General features: G+C 43.3%; 1 protein-coding gene across 6 annotated transcripts in view; it reads left to right on the forward strand.

The window, feature by feature from the left end:
* TBX15 (T-box transcription factor 15) overlaps positions 1-16,574 on the forward strand; it is a 178,240-nt gene that overhangs the window by 82,647 nt on the left and 79,019 nt on the right. For 4 of the 6 annotated variants that reach the window (XM_045896845.3, XM_045896852.3, XM_045896854.3 and 1 more), the window contains one exon: positions 5,292-5,389. In XM_045896845.3, the coding sequence (XP_045752801.1) occupies positions 5,292-5,389 (98 nt within the window). Of the gene's footprint in view, positions 1-5,291; positions 5,390-5,754; positions 8,851-9,952; positions 10,076-16,574 lie in introns of those variants that run through there. The other 2 variants (XR_010410756.1, XM_045896850.3) reach the window with 2 other exon arrangements.

Here is a 16,574-nt window from a genome sequence, read left to right on the forward strand (position 1 = left end):
GTAGTGTTATCTCCGTTTTATAGGTAGGGAGACTTAGGCATGAGAAGGTGATACAGCCTGGCTGAGATTACGTTGAGGGACAGCAGGATTGCACTATGAGCCCAGGCGTTCCGGCTCCGGAACTCTTGCTCTTCTTCACCACTGTGCTAATCTGCCCCTTGTGCGATTTGGTATTTCCTGATTAAAGTCAGATCATTCCAGTCAAGTGCAAAGAAACCTAATCTCTTAGTTAGCCTGCATTGTGTTGTCAGTGATTTTTCTCGAGGCAATGAAAACTCCTTGGGGACTGCCATTGCTACCTGTTCAGACTCCATGTGGGGACAGGGTCCCCAAGTTGGGAGTCACTGGGTGAGGAACAATTTTGACTCAGCTCCAAGCATCTGTCCATTGGACACCTGTTCTTCCAAACCAGTGTAAGGCACATCAGTGACAGTCAATTCATCATGCAGATATACTTACTGTACCATCTATAGCCAAGTTTTGAATGATGGCTTTTTTTTTTTTCCCATTTGCAGACCTCTGTTGGGAGGTCCTGTAGAATATATCTGGATAACCAACATATAGGACACAATTCCAGATCCAGGGAAGGAGAAGGATGTGTGGAAGAGTTGACCTCACCTCGGTGAATGAAGGACAGTCTAAGAAAAAGGATTAGGAAGTTGAGATATAGTAATTAGATCTGAAAGAACAGTATATTCTGGTTCTGTGTCTTTTCAAATGCTGGAACAGGAAGAGAAAGGAAAGAAGATCAGAGGTACAGGACTGCCCATGGGATAAAATCCAGGCCCCTAACATGGAATAAATATCTCTGGTATCCGCCCCACCGTCTCATCTTGCACCTGGAGCTCCAGCCGCCCTGAACTATTTTCAGTTCCCAGAACGTGCCTTCTCTTCCATACCTCCATGTCTTTGTATATACTGTGAACTCTCCTGGGAAAGTTCTTTCTGCCTCTTGTCCATATGGAAAACTGCTGAGTACCCTTTAATATTCAGCGGAAATAACTGGCCTTTTATGGAGTGTTCCTGGAGCTTTCCAGGTGTATTAAGTACTTCTTGCTCAGTGCTCCGTGACCTCTTCTATGTATCTTTGGTGTAACATTCATCACACTGTTCAGGAATTAGTCATTTACATTGCTGTCCTCTTGTTGAACAAGACACTCCTAAATTAGGATAAAGACCCTGTGTCCTTTTTTGTCTCTATATCTCCTGGACCTAGCACATTTACTGGCTGGAAAACTTCTTTATGATTTCAAAACCCCATCTCTGTAGCCCTTGACTGTCTTCTGTTGACAGATGACCAATGGCCTCACCAATCCCTAGTGTATGTTCCTTTTGTTACCAGAATCACCGGCCAATAGCTTGGGGAAGAGTTAAAAGTCAGAACTACAGAGAAAATAAATGGGAGAAACATAAAAAGCAATTCTCTATCTCAACACAAATAAAACACAGAAAGTATGCAGCAGTGTGCTATCTAATAGGTTCATGAAGGTAGTCATAATTGTTATTATTATAAAATATTTGCTGAACTTCAAAGGGGTTAGTCCCACTTTTTTTTTTTTTTAATGAGAAATTTGGAAGAAAAATTCCTTACAGTCTGGCTATTTTTCCAAATCAGTTGATCTTGACGTATCATCAATTGGCAAAAGAGATCTTTGGCTCGCTTCCTCTCCTTCCTTGTCTCCCTCCTCTTCAACACGTTCTGTTGGTTTGGCCAGTGAGCAGACTGAAAAGTCTAAAGAGAAGAGGCTTGAAATCAGGAGGTAATTCTAGCCAAAGGACTGAACAAAGAGGGTTTGGATATGGCCTCTGTTGTCACTGGAGCAAACAGGGAAAAGTAAGCAAGAGAGGAGACACTTGCCAATATGATCATCTCTGATTGGAAACCTCAGATATCGGGTCTCTGGTGTGCAGCAGACCTGGAGAGGCCCACCATGTGGAACACGTTAATGACATGAGGTTACCTAAGACTGCTTTTTTTAAATCTGTTAGACAATGAATTCATTTTTAAGAACCTTACGATAAAATTTTACAAAGCTAGGGTAGCATGATGATAAATAAGCAATGTATTGCTCACAATAAACTTTGAATAGACATCCAAGTGGCTGAAGGTGTTAATGGGTAGTTGGCAGAGACTCTTGTAAGAGAAGGTGAGGGTAGAAATGACTGGCCCCTGAGAAGGGAACTCAGACTGTTGCAGGTCAGAAATTCCGTGACCGGAACAGAAGAAACCAAAGGAAAACTGAAACCCCTCTGAGACCTGAGTCAAGAAAGGCACAAGCAGCTATAGAAACAATTCCCAATTCTCCAGTACTAAAGGATTCCTTTTGTCTGCAGTCTTGATTTTACATCAAGTTGCTTTTCTCAGTTTTAGGCTGGCTAGAATTCATGAAATAATGGTGCAGTAATAAAACATAGGGCAAAAATTTACTCCTTTATTTATTCATTCAGTGCATACAAATTGAGATCTGACTATGCAACAGGCAACAGACCTTAAGCACCAGGACACAGAGAAACATGGGATCCAAAGTAGACACACCAGTGGCAAAGAGAGTCATGGCACGCCACCAAATCCTGATATCTAGCACTAGTACTTTCTAACAATTAGATCTGTCTGATGAAGCTTAATGGAGTTTGAGGACAAATAAGATGTGGCATAGAGTAAACAAAAAGGATTAATTTTTCTAAAAAGAGATATGCTTTGAATATATAAATAGATTCGGGAAGTAGCTGGGATAAATCTATGAGAGGTGGATCCACAGCAAAACGTGGTGAGGGATGTGTGGTCTCAGTGATTATTTTTCAGTTGTCATGGCCCCTCCCCCACAACTCCACCACCAAAATGAACCTTCTGACAGACCCCTGGACTGAATGGACAGTAGCTGTGTCATATGTGGTGTCTTGTACAGGACGTTCTTAACAGCTAAGGAAAGTCTTCCTGATGAGGATGTGGAAAGTGTCTGTCACTGTCAGCATTTATTCACTGGTGATGGAACCAGAGAGTACAAGTTTCATCAGAGATTTCAGCCCAAGGTCAGAAAGAACTTCCTAACATCTATTAGAAAACTGAGTGTTTTCCTTGGGAAATACCCCAGCAGGGGCTGGATAACCATCCAAGATGGCATCCCAGGAAGAGGAAGTAGGTGGTACCCAAGAACTGTCCCAATTTTTAAATCTATGATTCTACAACTCAGTCTTCCAGTTGGATTTTAGATTTGGACAGATGCGTAAATGGTCACTGTCCTATATAGCATTGGCGGCTTAAATGAAATTATGAATACCTTTGCCACAGTCTTTTTGCCTGTTAGGAAAATGAAATCAAAGTTTTTCTATTTCCTGTATAAATATGACATGGGCAGTATATCAGTGTGTAACTGTTACTTCACAGTCATCTGTCACTTTATTGTGAAATGAGAAGGGACTGTTCTTTGTCCTTGAGCTAATATTTTGTCCCTCATTGGTACAATGTTCCTGCGAAGAATGGAATAGAAGGTGAAACCACAAAGGCCTTGCCATCTGTAGTGAGCCTCCCGTGCCATTACAGGGAATCCTAAGATGTTCTGATGGGTGGCCAACATTCCAGAACAAGGCAGTGAGATCCATACCTGACCTATCTCTTTCTTACATGCATCAAAGCTCGGCATGGCTTTATCTGCCTATCCTCTTATTATTCTGAACTCCCTAATTGCCTGGACTCTTTCTCTCCACAAATAGTTCCATGTACTGTATTCAGCATTAATGTAGGTGACTATGTGGACATGTCTTCTATTCCTACTTTTAACAGATTAACAGCTAATAAACACCATGCAACACCCTCTCTTCTCAACCTCTTCTAAAAATACAGAGTTTGATTTGCCAACATTGGTGTATTTAAAGCCTCCAAGATTCCAGGGAAGACTTTAGAAAGTTAACTGTGCAAGTAAAGCCTGTTCAGAGAGGAAATTTTCCAACACAAAGAGCAGCAGCTCATCTGAGAAGAACCTCAAGGTATCTTCTAGTCATTTGTAAGGAAAAGATATTTGTTCTCACTTAAAATACAGCTTCTCACTTTATTCTTGGTCTGCAGGAGTGAAGAGAACTCTGGAAATATATTGCCTAGGGAGGAAGACAGGCAGCATAAGTTTCATCTCAAGAGGGAATGCTTGTCTTTTGCAGGAAGGGACGCCATGTTACCTTCTAGTGACTTTGCAATGAAAGGACAATGCCACCTACTCGTCTCTACCCTCCTTGTCCATAGTCCCTGCACTTCTGCTCCTTCCACTTAGATAGAAGTGAAGCAGTTAGTTTTAAAGAAAAGTCAATAATCAGAAGCTTTAACAAAGTTAAAAGTTCAAAGCTTTAAACGAAGCCCCAACCAATACTCTGTTTTGAGGACATGGAATATCAGCAAGAATATGACCGAGATAACCTGGATAGTTATGTTGAATTGATGTCCATCGGTACCTCATATATATGATAGAGAGAATTTATTGAAGGGTAAGGTAGGCAGTGTGTGCATATTTTAATTAATGGAACCTCCAGTATCAATGAAACAGAAGCCTTAATGTATTTGTAAAATACTGGATGAAAGTTTCCTGAGGTCCAACGGTCTCATGTATGTGACCCTCAAACACCAGCTTGGTTATTAGATTATAAAATACAGATCAGTATTTAGAGAAATGTATTGGCCTTTTTGCGTGAGGTATAATTTCTGGGACAAAACCCTTTCTTTGCCTTCAGGTGGGCATTTTTTGTTGTGGCAGAAACTCAAGTGTATTTGCTTGCTTACTTCTCCTTTTGTTTATATTGCCCTGCTTGTCTCTGTTGATTTAAGCGATTTGACAGTTCCCTGGACTCCACATCCCCACTGGTGGAGTTGACTCTGGGGCAGGCTGTGTCCATGTACTGTGGTAATGATGATGATATTGTCCTGTGCTCGAGAAATAGTCAGTGCCACCCTCGGCTCGACTCTGGTCATGATATTAGTGACCTTGACCTTTAAAAATGCATAGTTTTTTTTCTGACTTTTCATGCAGACCAGACCTCCTTTGAAGAAAGCTCAGAGTAAAATTCCATCATAGTTATCACTTGCTTGCACATAATCTGAATTGGGTTAATTTCTTCTTCCTTATGCATTTCAGTGTCATCTGTTCCTTGTGCTCTTCTAGACTTAATTTCCCGGGCGGTGAGGGGGGTGATGTCTCTCAATCCTACGTATATACCACTTGTCAGACAAACCACCGCAGGATCTTTAAAAAGTCAGTGCGTTTCTTGGCATGATTTATAATTTCCTTCGTTGGCTTTTCTCTCCGCAGAACCGGACTGGAAGCCATCATGGAGACTTATGCGTTCTGGAGACCCCCTGTGCGCACACTCACCTTTGAGGATTTCACCACCATGCAAAAGCAGCAAGGTAACATCCTGGGCCATGGCTTCTTCTTAGTGATAGTGCCGGGGAGAGAGTGGGAGCGGAACTGAATACAGCACATCTGGCCCCAAGCCAAGCCATGGGTTACACCAGTTCTTCTCGAACGAAGAGTACTTGGTAGCTCTGTAAATAACCAAAGCATAACCACTTGTGCAAACAAGCTGGCTCCAGATGCAGCATCCTCTCCCCCTTCCAAAAAGCAGGGTTATGTTCATGATTATGATGGGGGTGAAATTATTATTTCTATGCCTAAGCATTCACATAGCCCTTGGTATTCGAAGAACTACTTCATGATAATTTCATTTATTCCTTATGGCAGCCTTATCAGTTTTCTTATTCTGGTTTTGTAGAGGAGAAAAAACTCAGTCCGAACAATGGGAATGAATTGCTTAGATCTGACAGTGAGGAGGGACCGCTGCAAGCCCATCTGAATTTTGCAACTTGGGCTCCCTCCTTTTTGGCTGAACACCTGGACAGACACAACACCTATCTCAAGTTGATGCGCCGGGTGAACATTTTCCTTGCACTGCTTTGTGCTTTACTTCCAGTTTCTCCCTTCTCTGGCAGCTCAGGGTGGGAAGCCTGTGGCCTTAGCACAGATGGCTTGTGGGCCAACCTCAACTCTTTTCCTCTGTCAGTGGCTCTTCCCAGGGCAGGACCCCTTTGCCTCGGGAAGCTTCCCAGAGTGTCAGACACTTTATGAGTCTCTCTCTCCAACCTCCTCCCGCCCCAAAGTGACACTGGTCAAAATTACAGACAGAGCTTACTCTGTTCTGTCACACAGCTGCCATTAATGGAACCCTAAGTTTTGAAATTGTGGCTCTGCCATATGGGAAACCCTTCTAGGACTTGATAATACATTATATTACATTCCCCTCCCAGAGGAGCTTCCAGCAGTTTGCACACTAAATTAGGTTTTGTAATCTAAATTATTGAAGTCTCTCAGGTTTTAAGATGAAGAAGGCGATTAAAAGGATAGGGGCTGGGGGCAGACCACTTGGGTTAGGCTCTTATCACTGCTCCTTCCTAGCTTTGTGACCTTGGCCAAGTCTCCCATCCTTTCTGACACTTAGTCTTCTCATCTGCAGAATGGAAGAATATAGTAGAATTCTTGTGAGGATTAAATGAGACAATGCATTTAAAAACAGAGTAGGCATGCACTACATGCTAGCAATCGTGGTGGCGGTGATGATCATTGTCATCACCATCATGACCACCACCATCTCCATTCCCTCATGTCCCTGTACATGGATACCTGAGAGGAAGATGCCTCAGGGACAAGAGATACTGCCTTTCTGATGATTAACTATTTAAAGCATGATTAGACCATTCATCTTCACAGGGATCTGGTGAGACAAGTGATGCAGAATTTCCTTCTGTTTTTTCTCAATAAATGGCCGAGAAATGGAAGCCCTCTGTATGAAGCCAACTTTCTCCTCATAATTCTGTGAGAGAAGCAGGCTCAGTACATATTCAGGGTGCTGCTTTTGCTCTGAGGCCCTCATGGCCCTTAAGAGGCAGAGGTGTTATGACAGTTGGGAGATCTGGGCCTTCATCTTTGATGGCCACTAACTCTCTCTATAACCTTGGCTTCTAGTGAGTCTGTTTCCTCACCTACCAAAGAAGGGTAACTTTTCGTGCAGTCATGTATATAAACATGCTTCATAAATGAAAATGGGTCATTTTCATGCAAAGACACTTGATCCTGTTTATTTCTGAGGTGGCTTCTTGCTTCTCTGCCCTTGCTTTACTCACTGACTGTCCAAGCTCGAGCTAAGCAGGCGTTTTGTATCATGGAGGCTGGTGTGAGAAGGTTTTGGCAGAGATATTGCCAGTTCCTGAGAGCAGGCATTGGTGGAGACATTGTGTTCACTGCTGTGCTCTCGAGAACTGTCCCTGGGCCTGGCAGCCAGGAAGTACCTAATGAAAGGAGGTAGGCAGGGTCACTGACACACGGGCCTGGAGCACAACCACCTGGTATGTGTGTGGATATGGATGTGGAGTGATGATTGGGGTTGACAGTCTGCATTTCACCAGCATGTGGGGTGGTTGAGCCAGTGTTGACTCTTAGAAAACAGTGGTTTAAGAGAAACTGAGCTTTCTTTTTTAAATTTTTTATTTCTTTTCTTGTATTTTTAAAATTATTTCTTTTTTTATTTTTGTTTTTAATTTTTTAAAAGATTTTATTTGTTTATTTAGAGAGAGAGAAAGAGAGCACGAGCAGGGGAGGGGCAGAGAGAGGGGGAGAGGGAGAAGCAGACTCCCTGTTGAGAGAGGAGCTCAACGAGGGGCTTTCTGGGATCATGACCTGAGCTGAAGGCAGATGCTTAACTGACTGACTGAGCCACCAAGCACCCCTATTTTTAATTTTTTTTAATTTAAATTTTAGTTAGTGAGCATACCGCGCAATATTGGTTTCTGGGGGTAGAATTCAATGATTCACCATTTATATACAACACCCTGTGCTCATCATAACAAATGCCCTCCTTAATACCCATCACCTACCTAGCCCTTCACCCCACCCATCTCCCTCCATCGACCCTCAGTTTATTCTCTATTGGTAAGAGTCTCTAATGGTTTGTTTCCCTCTCTCCTTTTTTTTTTTTTTTGCTTTTTCTGCTTTCCATATGTTCATCTGTTTTCTTTCTTAAATTCCACATATGAGTGAGATCATATGGTATTTGTCTTTTTTTCTGACTGACTTATTTCACTTAGTATAATACTTTCTAGCTCCATCCACATCATTGCAAATGGCAAGATTTCATTCTTTTTGATGGCTGAGTAATATTCCTGTGTGTGTGTGTGTGTGTGTGTGTGTGTGTGTGTGTGTGTATACAGTATCTTCTTTATCCAGTCATCAGTCGATGGACATTTGGACTCTCCATAGTTTGGTTATTGTTGATAATGCTGCTATAAACTTTGGGGTGCATGTACATCTTCAAATCTATATTTTTGCATCCTCTGGGTAAATGCCTAGTAGTGCATTTGCTGGGTCTTAGGATAGTTCTATTTGTAACATTTTGGGGAACCTCCAAACTGTTCCCCAGAGTAGCTGCACCAGTTTGCATTCCCACCAACAGTGCAGGAGGGTTCTGCTTTCTCTGCATCCTCACCAACACTTGTTGTTTCTTGTGTTGTTGATTTTAACCATTCTGACAGGTATGAGGTGGTATCTCATCATGGTTTTGATTTGTTATTTCCCTGATGATGAGTGATGTTCAGCATCTTTTCATGTGTCTGTTGACCGTCTGGATGTCTTCTTTGGAAAACTGTCTATTCATGACTTCTGCCCATTTCTTAACTGCATTATTTGTTTTTTGGGGTGTTGAGTTTGGTAAGTTCTTTATGGATTTTGGATACTAACCCTTTATCAGATATGTCATTTGCCAAGTATCTTCTCCCATTCAATAGGCTGGCTTTTAGTTTTGTTGATTGGAGAAACTGAACTTTTGAAGCAAAATGTCACACTTGTTTAGTGACTCCAGTTTAGTGTGTGGGGGGGGATGAACTTGGAATTACTGGATACATATGGTAGTGGGATTGGGGCTAGAGGAAAAGCCAAAATTCTATTAAATTGTTTAATTGGAATACATTTTTGAACTATATACTGAACTTGATCCAGATTCTCATTATTAAAAAATACGTGGCTTGGTTTCTTGACGTTAACAAAGGATGTAAAAGAAACAACATCCACCCCCCCTTCCCTTAAGAACTGAGAGTTCCAGTAACTCTGGACACTATCACTCATAAAATGAAGAAGAGAGACAGAGCCATCTCTGTTTTGTGTCTTAGAAGAAGTAGAGAGTGTTGAACTTCTAGTGGAAACTTCAGTGGCTGACTGAGTTTTGTAGTAATTCCCTTTTGGTGAAGAGAGTATTGGGAGCATTGGCACTAAACTTAAGCTCCACATGATTGACTCACCCAGGATCCATATAACCTCACCGCTTCAAACACATGAATATCTGGCATGTCACATCTGCAGCCCTGGGCCAGTTTTGTCCTCCTGCTGGAGGCTGGATCCACTCTTATGTCTGAGTGAGGTTAGGATGCTGCTTTTTTCACCCTGCCCTTGCTGTCATTTTTATTTCTCTTTCATGAAGACCCATTTGTTGATAAAATTTCAAGGAAATTCTTAGTTGAATTAGCCACTGTTTTGCCAAACCCCAGATCTTTCTATTTTAGAAATTATATTGAATGGGTAGTCTGTATGGTTGTTTTCTCCAATGGAGAAGATTGCATCATCCTCTGCCTTTACACAAGAATAAACCAAGGTACAGAGCGGTCTACTCACATGTCTGCAGCTAAGCAGTGGCAGAAGTGAGTTGAGGATTCCCAAATGGATCTCCATCTTGACGGGGCACTTGCCTTTCCACCCAGACCACATTTGCTTTCTTCATTCCTACTTACTAGAGCTTTAATTCGCCACAACATTTTTTTTTTTTAAGTTTACTCTTACACTTGATATTTTCTTGTCAACAACTTGAGCATTAACTCTAAATAGGTCAGTATCTTATTTTTATCAAGTCAAGTGTCTGGTCTTACCCTCAGAACTCTTCACTGAGAATCGGCAAGGGAGTTTATACGTTTGGAGAGTCTGGAGATAGGGATTATGTTTCCGGAGTGGCTTCTGCCTGAACACTGCTAGTGGCGGGGACAAAACGAACTAACCACGTAAGTGCTGCTTGGGGGATGTTGACTGAGGCAACACAGATGGAGAAGAAAAAAGAAATAAGAGCCCAGGCCAGTTATGGCCAAGTGCGGTTCTGTTGTTCTGATGGTATATATTGTAGAGCTACTTGTTTGGCCCAAACTCAGGGAGCTTCTGTGAGCACCATCCGTCTCCACAGGGTCTGACAATGGTTGTACTATAAGGAACCATCCTGGACCAGCGACACCAGAGCTGGCAGGAAATTTCCATCTACAGAAGTAAGGAGACCTGTCATTTACAGAAACCCTCCCTTCTCCTCAACTGGTAGCAGCCAAAACTAGAGGGATTTCAACACCACTGGGGCTTTTTAATGTTTGTCAGGCAGTTAAAAGGATGATGAACGTCTCTGTCAGTGTTGGGCCTTTTATAGGTTTGATTTGTAATAATTACAAATTATAATTTACAAGGTTGGCCCTTGAAAGGGATTAGATGCTGAGAAATTCATACCAGTAAAAGATAGAGAAGGAGGACAGTTCAATGGACAGCATGTCTTTGAACTACTGTTCACTATTGATCACTCAAACAATTCAGAGATAGCCACTTAAGCAGATCTCATTTATCACTGAGATCTGAAATGATGCCCGTGAGCAGCTCATGACAGGGACTGGAAGGCATCTCAATTCAGTCCACTAAAACAAACAGTTATTGATGACATATTCTATGTTGTCCCAAAGTCCCTTATGCTCAGTGTGTCCAAAGTTGAGTCCATGATTTACCTCACAGACTTGGCGCCCTTTCCTGGGGGAAGGACACCACTATCCACTCACCATCCTAGGTGTTTCCTTCCCTCTCTACCCACCATAGCCAACCAAGTTCTGGAATCCATCCACACCTCTAGTCTCCCTTGCCACAACCCTGCTCCAGGCTCCCACTTGACTTCATTCTCAGGCCCCACCCCCAGCCCGCATGGTGGTAACATAGCTGTCAACAGCCCTAGACCTCCATCTTCTTAAGTTTAAATCTGATGGGAAGGGTCATGTGCACCTCTTAAGTTTTCTAGCAAAATCTCCCTGAGTCTCATTGACTCTAACTGTGTTACCAATTAATGCTTGGACCATTCAGCCCTTAGTCACCTGCCTTCCCTGGTGGTAGGGGCGAAGGCCTGAGAGTGGGGAGGGGGTTTCTCAGTGGGAAGTTGGGTACTGTGGCCAGGAGAGAGGTAGATCAGCCCTAAATGGCAATCACAACCGATGTGTACAGGACAGCAAGGGCAGGCAGTAAAGCAAGTAGCAGAGAAAACAACCCAGTTAATGAAAGGGGAAAAGATGGGGCTAGCCCACCTGGGGCAGTGTGGCAGGTGTGAAACAGGGCCATCCAGGAAGCACAGAGGCTCAGAACCCCAGAGGACCAATGTGAAAAATGAGAATTGGGTGAATATATTAAAAGCTATTTTATTTTTATTTATTTATTTTTATTTTTTTTATTCTTATGTTAATCCCCATACATTACATCATTAGTTTTAGATGTAGTGTTCCATGATTCATTGTTTGTGCATAACACCCAGTGCTCCATGCAGAATGTGCCCTCCTCAATACCCACCACCAGGCTAACCCATCCTCCCACCCCCCTCCCCTCTAGAACCCTCAGTTTGTTTTTCAGAGTCCATCGTCTCTCATGGTTCGTCTACCCCTCCGATTTCCCCCGCTTCATTCTTCCCCTCCCGCTACCTTCTTCTTCTTCTTCTTTTTTTTTTTCTTAACATATATTGCATTATTTGTTTCAGAGGTACAGATCTGAGATTCAACAGTCTTAAAAGCTATTTTAAAAGGATCCATGTATATCTTTAAACTTCATGGAGAAGGATGCATTAGGAGTCTTTCTAAGATTGAAACCACACAATTCTTATTAGCACTGCAATGTTACACATCTGCATTTTGATAAGGGTACTCATTTCAACTAAGGGTAATTCCTTAGTGGGGATGGACAGGGCTGTGATCATGACCATTGATGTTATGGCCTCTGGGTTTGTTCCCTGGGTTGAGTCCATAGGGTGCTGACATTTTACTTCTTATCTGTTTGAAAGCCTCAAAGAAGGCTGCTCAGGGACACAGTGATTCCATATTCTTCAGGGACACATGCCACCAAGTTATATGAGAGAAGAGTCTGGCTGATGGAACCAAGTAATTACATGGAAATTTATTCTTTACTAGCCCAAATGGGGTATTGTTTTTTACTGTTTTTCAATTTTGAGGGGGAGGGGAATAGAGCACAACAAAATAAACCCAAAAGGAAACTGTATGTGAAAGCCTTCATATTACAGTCTGGAAGTGATCAATTTAAAGATGCAGAAGTCAGCAGGTTTGGTATTCAGGATTTTCATGGCCACATTTAACTTGTCTTCATGGTATACAAGTATATTCTAGGTTATTGTCCTCATATGGAAGCACTGCTAAACATGTATTCTTTTTGGTTAGTTTGGCCGTGAGCCTTGAATATTGGAACAGGCTAATGTTGAATATGAATTTCAATGAGTACCTCCTCACTTGGGTCCATGGGTAAAACAGGATACAGGGAGGTGGGGTGGACAGGGAATTGGTCCTGGAATACCAGAGAGTTTTCAGCCACTTAGGGCATTACATTTTAACTCACCTCTCAGAAGTGGATTAAGACCTCTGAGGACAGTGGGAAAGACACCAACCTGCCTATTTGTGTTCAATTCCACTTGCTTGGTCTGAGAAGAGATAGAGACATGGGGCATTGAATTTCCATTCTGGGCAAGGGTGAGAGGAGAGGGAAAGATAGTCCAGAGAGGAAATAGAGTTGGCTTAGCTTTTGGGAAGATGGGCTTAATGGGCCCATAAGTGGTCAAGGGCCCAGCGCTCTATCATTCACAGCCATGGAGGCTCCTCCAGCCTGTTACATCCAGGCATCTAGCTGTGACATATGCTCACCAGTGCGCGGGGAGGCCAAGATGCTCAGCTCCATGGACAGAAGCCAACACCTGAGAGCCTCTCCATCAGAACCCTAATGCCCTAGGATTCCTTTCTCCTTCCTTCCCTCCTTCTCCACTTATAGAAGGGAAGAGAAGAGGAAACAATATTTACAATGTATTTAACATTGACAAATATTTAATGCCTATGTGCACTTTGTATTATATGTTATTTCATCTGTTTCTCAAAATCCCTACGAAGGTAGACACTCAAAATTCTACTTACATAGAGAGGCCTCACTTGCAAGATCCTATACTCAGTAAGAGAGCCGGGGAATCCAAAACTCTACAGTCCTTGCTCATCTATCTAAGGTTTAAATCAAGACCCTGAGAGCATTCAGAACTTGGCAGTACAGAAGGGATGAGGTGAGAATGTTATGCAAAAAAGGGAGGTAGGCTTTTCCTTTGAGAGGCAGCTCAGACCCCTCTGTAGCACTGTGGCCAGGCCTCCCACTCTGCCCTAGCTCTTCTGTGATGTGAGGCCTCAAGGCAGCCCAGTGTTGAAAAGCACAGGGAGGGCAGCCTGCCTCCTTAGGCTTATTTAGCACTTGGTTGGTACTCCCATTCTTGTTTAACAGCCGCCAAGCTGAGAGATCATAAGAGAGTAACGACTTCTCAGTATCTTGGTTTGCTTCTCTGCAAAATGCGTACCATAGTCTTCTCTTTTTATGTGGACCTTGAAAAATAGCTATTATTTGAATCAAGTGCTTAAAGTGCATAAGAGCATTTCTTCAAACGCTAGTTCATGTGGGGGCTCCCACCCCCTGAAACGCAGCAGGCCACCAAGTCTCATTTCCAGTGAGTGTCATTTAAAAGCCAAAGCAAGCTGACTACACACTTTTTAACATGGGACCTCTCTCATCTGCTCAACAGAAATCCCTGTAACTTGTTAATAGTTCCCTTCTTATTTTTTTGTAGTGAAACCAATTGCGGCCTTAAATCAGTACCATTCGTTCCATCTTGGGCCATCTGAGAAAACCATTTAGAGTTGTAAAAAGTCATCTGCTCCATCATGCACTTCCTGCTGCAAGGCTGGGGCCAGGGCTGAGGGAGCCTCCCTAGAACAGGACAGTGCAGTGTGCTGAACCGGGGGGGGAGTCTCTTTGGGGACCACATAAACACCAGATCTGGGGGGGGAGGAGCAAGGGCGGACTTTCAAAGAGAGGAGATCAGATACATCTCCCATAAAACACAGATCTCTTTACAGCTGGAGTCGGGTTTCTCCATTTGTGCCATAGCACTTATTTCCCCGAAGCTCATAGTGTTGAGGGTGCAAGAGGAGGGAAATGTGTAGAGTGCCAGTTGCAGAGCATGAATCTCTGAATTTCCTGGAAGGCTCTGCAGTCTAGGCCACTCGGGAGTCCAGAAACAAGTAGTGGGAGATATTCTTCCTCATCCTTCTCAGCCGTGCCCTTCCAGACTCCTTCTTTATATTAAAATGGCTCCTTGAAAAGTCCTTGCTATTGGCCATTCACACTTTAGCATAAATTTAATCCTCAGACGCCAATAGAATTCTGAGAAGGACAGAAACAGAAGCCTGTCATTCGAGACCCTCTTTCACAGAGGAGGAGAATGAAGAGGTAGCCCACATTACCTGTGATCATGAGCTGGATGGAGGCCAGTGGACCTAGAATTAGTCTAGGTGCTCTTCCTACCACGGTCAGCTGCTAGCTTACTTCTCTCGGTGGTGTGTATGATATTGGCCTTATCTCAACTTGTGGGATAGAAATCTTTTTACCTCTCTTAAAGGAATTTAAGGCATGAAGAAGAAACAGGAAGGAGAATTTCCTGAAATGACTCTAAAATCAGCAACTGTTTATTGTTCTATTTTGGAAGTTCATTGGGGAAATTCTTTTGACCAAGCAAGAGATGATATTAGCTGGGTTTTATAAAAACTCAACTCCGAAGAAACTATTAACGAGCTAAATTTGAAATTCCACAGTCAGTACCACTACCATATTTGTGGATGTAGGCTGAGGCAAAAAATGAACTTTGGGTTTCTCTTTGAGTTATCTGCCTCTCAATTTGCACATTTGGACCCTCCTCCCTGGCACCCTGTGGGTGGTTTTTCTGTATCCCAACATCTCTGGAAGCCTGCCAGTTTTCTTCACATTTCTCTCACTGATAAAAACCTTATTCCTGCTCCTTTCCACTTAAAATGTCCTTATCCTTTTATGGCAGCTCAGGTTCTAAGAATCCTTACAAGAGTTGTGGATGACCTAAGGGTACCATGCTCCTTGGGGGAATCAGGGCTCTCATCAACAACGCTGGGAAGCTCCCAACCTTGCCCCAAAGGAGGAATTCCATCATGGGAGAGTCCCTGTGGAAGACAGAGCAGCCTCCCATTCTGGAATTCAAATGAAAGGCCCGGCAGCCCAAGCACTCACCACTGCCTTTAACTGCCAGTGGGCGAGGCAAAAAGTGGGTCCTGCCCAGCTCCTTCGTAGCCCTGGGAAAGGAGAGGCTTGGAAGGGTCATTTTTGTCTTCTGAAACTATCTGAGAACACATGTGAAGTAGGTTGAGTTGAACTGGCCCCTCATCTGTTGGTGCATCAGCCCCCAATCCAGTTCTAATATCTGCACGTCAGAGGAGCAACTCTGTCAAATGCAGTTTCAGGAACTTGAGGAGATGAAAGGCACCTGGAGGTCCTCTCACCCCAAGTGTGGTCTCCAGACCATCAAGCAGCATCAGTCTCAGAAATGCAAACTCTCGGGCCCTGCCCCAGATGTGTAGAATCAGAAATTCTGGGGGTAGAGTCAGCAATCTGTTTTAACAAGCTCTCCAGGTGATCCTCATGTACCCTAAAGTTTAAGAAGTGATTCTTCTTAAACTGCTGGGTGCTTTGAAATAAGGAATTTGGGTGGTATCACTGGTTTTCAACCCTGGCTGCACATTAGAATCCTTTGATTCTCATTTAGTTGGTCTGAGGTGGGATCCTGGAACTTAAAAGCTTGTAGCTTCTCCTAGCTTGAGAGCTACTGATCCAATTCAATTTCTCATCTTCTGGATAAAGAAACAAACCCAGAAAAGATAAGTGATGTGCCCAGGACCACATGGGGGGTTTGTGTGGCAGAGCTGTGAGAACCGAGATCTCCTGCCTTTGTGACCTGTCTGGACTCTTGCCCTCACAAGTATCCCAAATCTGCAGACTACATTTACAGTCTTTGTTCCAATCTCTGAGACAGAGAACAGGCTTTTCTAGAGGGAGATTAGCAGAGCCTCTGAATTATAATGATTTAGTTACAGGTTAGCTTTGCTTTATGCTAACCTAGCTCGTCTGGTTGTGCTCATAATATCTTTCATATGACAGAACTTCAGTCCCATAACTGACCCCCTACTACCTGGGCCCCCCTGCTCAGCCTTCCCAGGCCTTAACCTTGATTTGGCACCTTGCCCCAGTACCCCATTTCCTCTGCAGGTGAGGGCCTGAGATTTGGTATGCTGTGTTTTTAGCTGGAGGGCTAAATATGGCAAGGTCAGCCATAGTCCCAGGTGACAGCACGTAGCTGATGCATTTCCACGGACAATGGGG

This window comes from Mirounga angustirostris, unplaced genomic scaffold, assembly GCF_029215605.1.
Source record: "Mirounga angustirostris isolate CCGP_5_RB_7025 unplaced genomic scaffold, mMirAng1.0.hap1 SCAF_4, whole genome shotgun sequence".
Taxonomy (NCBI): domain Eukaryota; kingdom Metazoa; phylum Chordata; class Mammalia; order Carnivora; family Phocidae; genus Mirounga; species Mirounga angustirostris.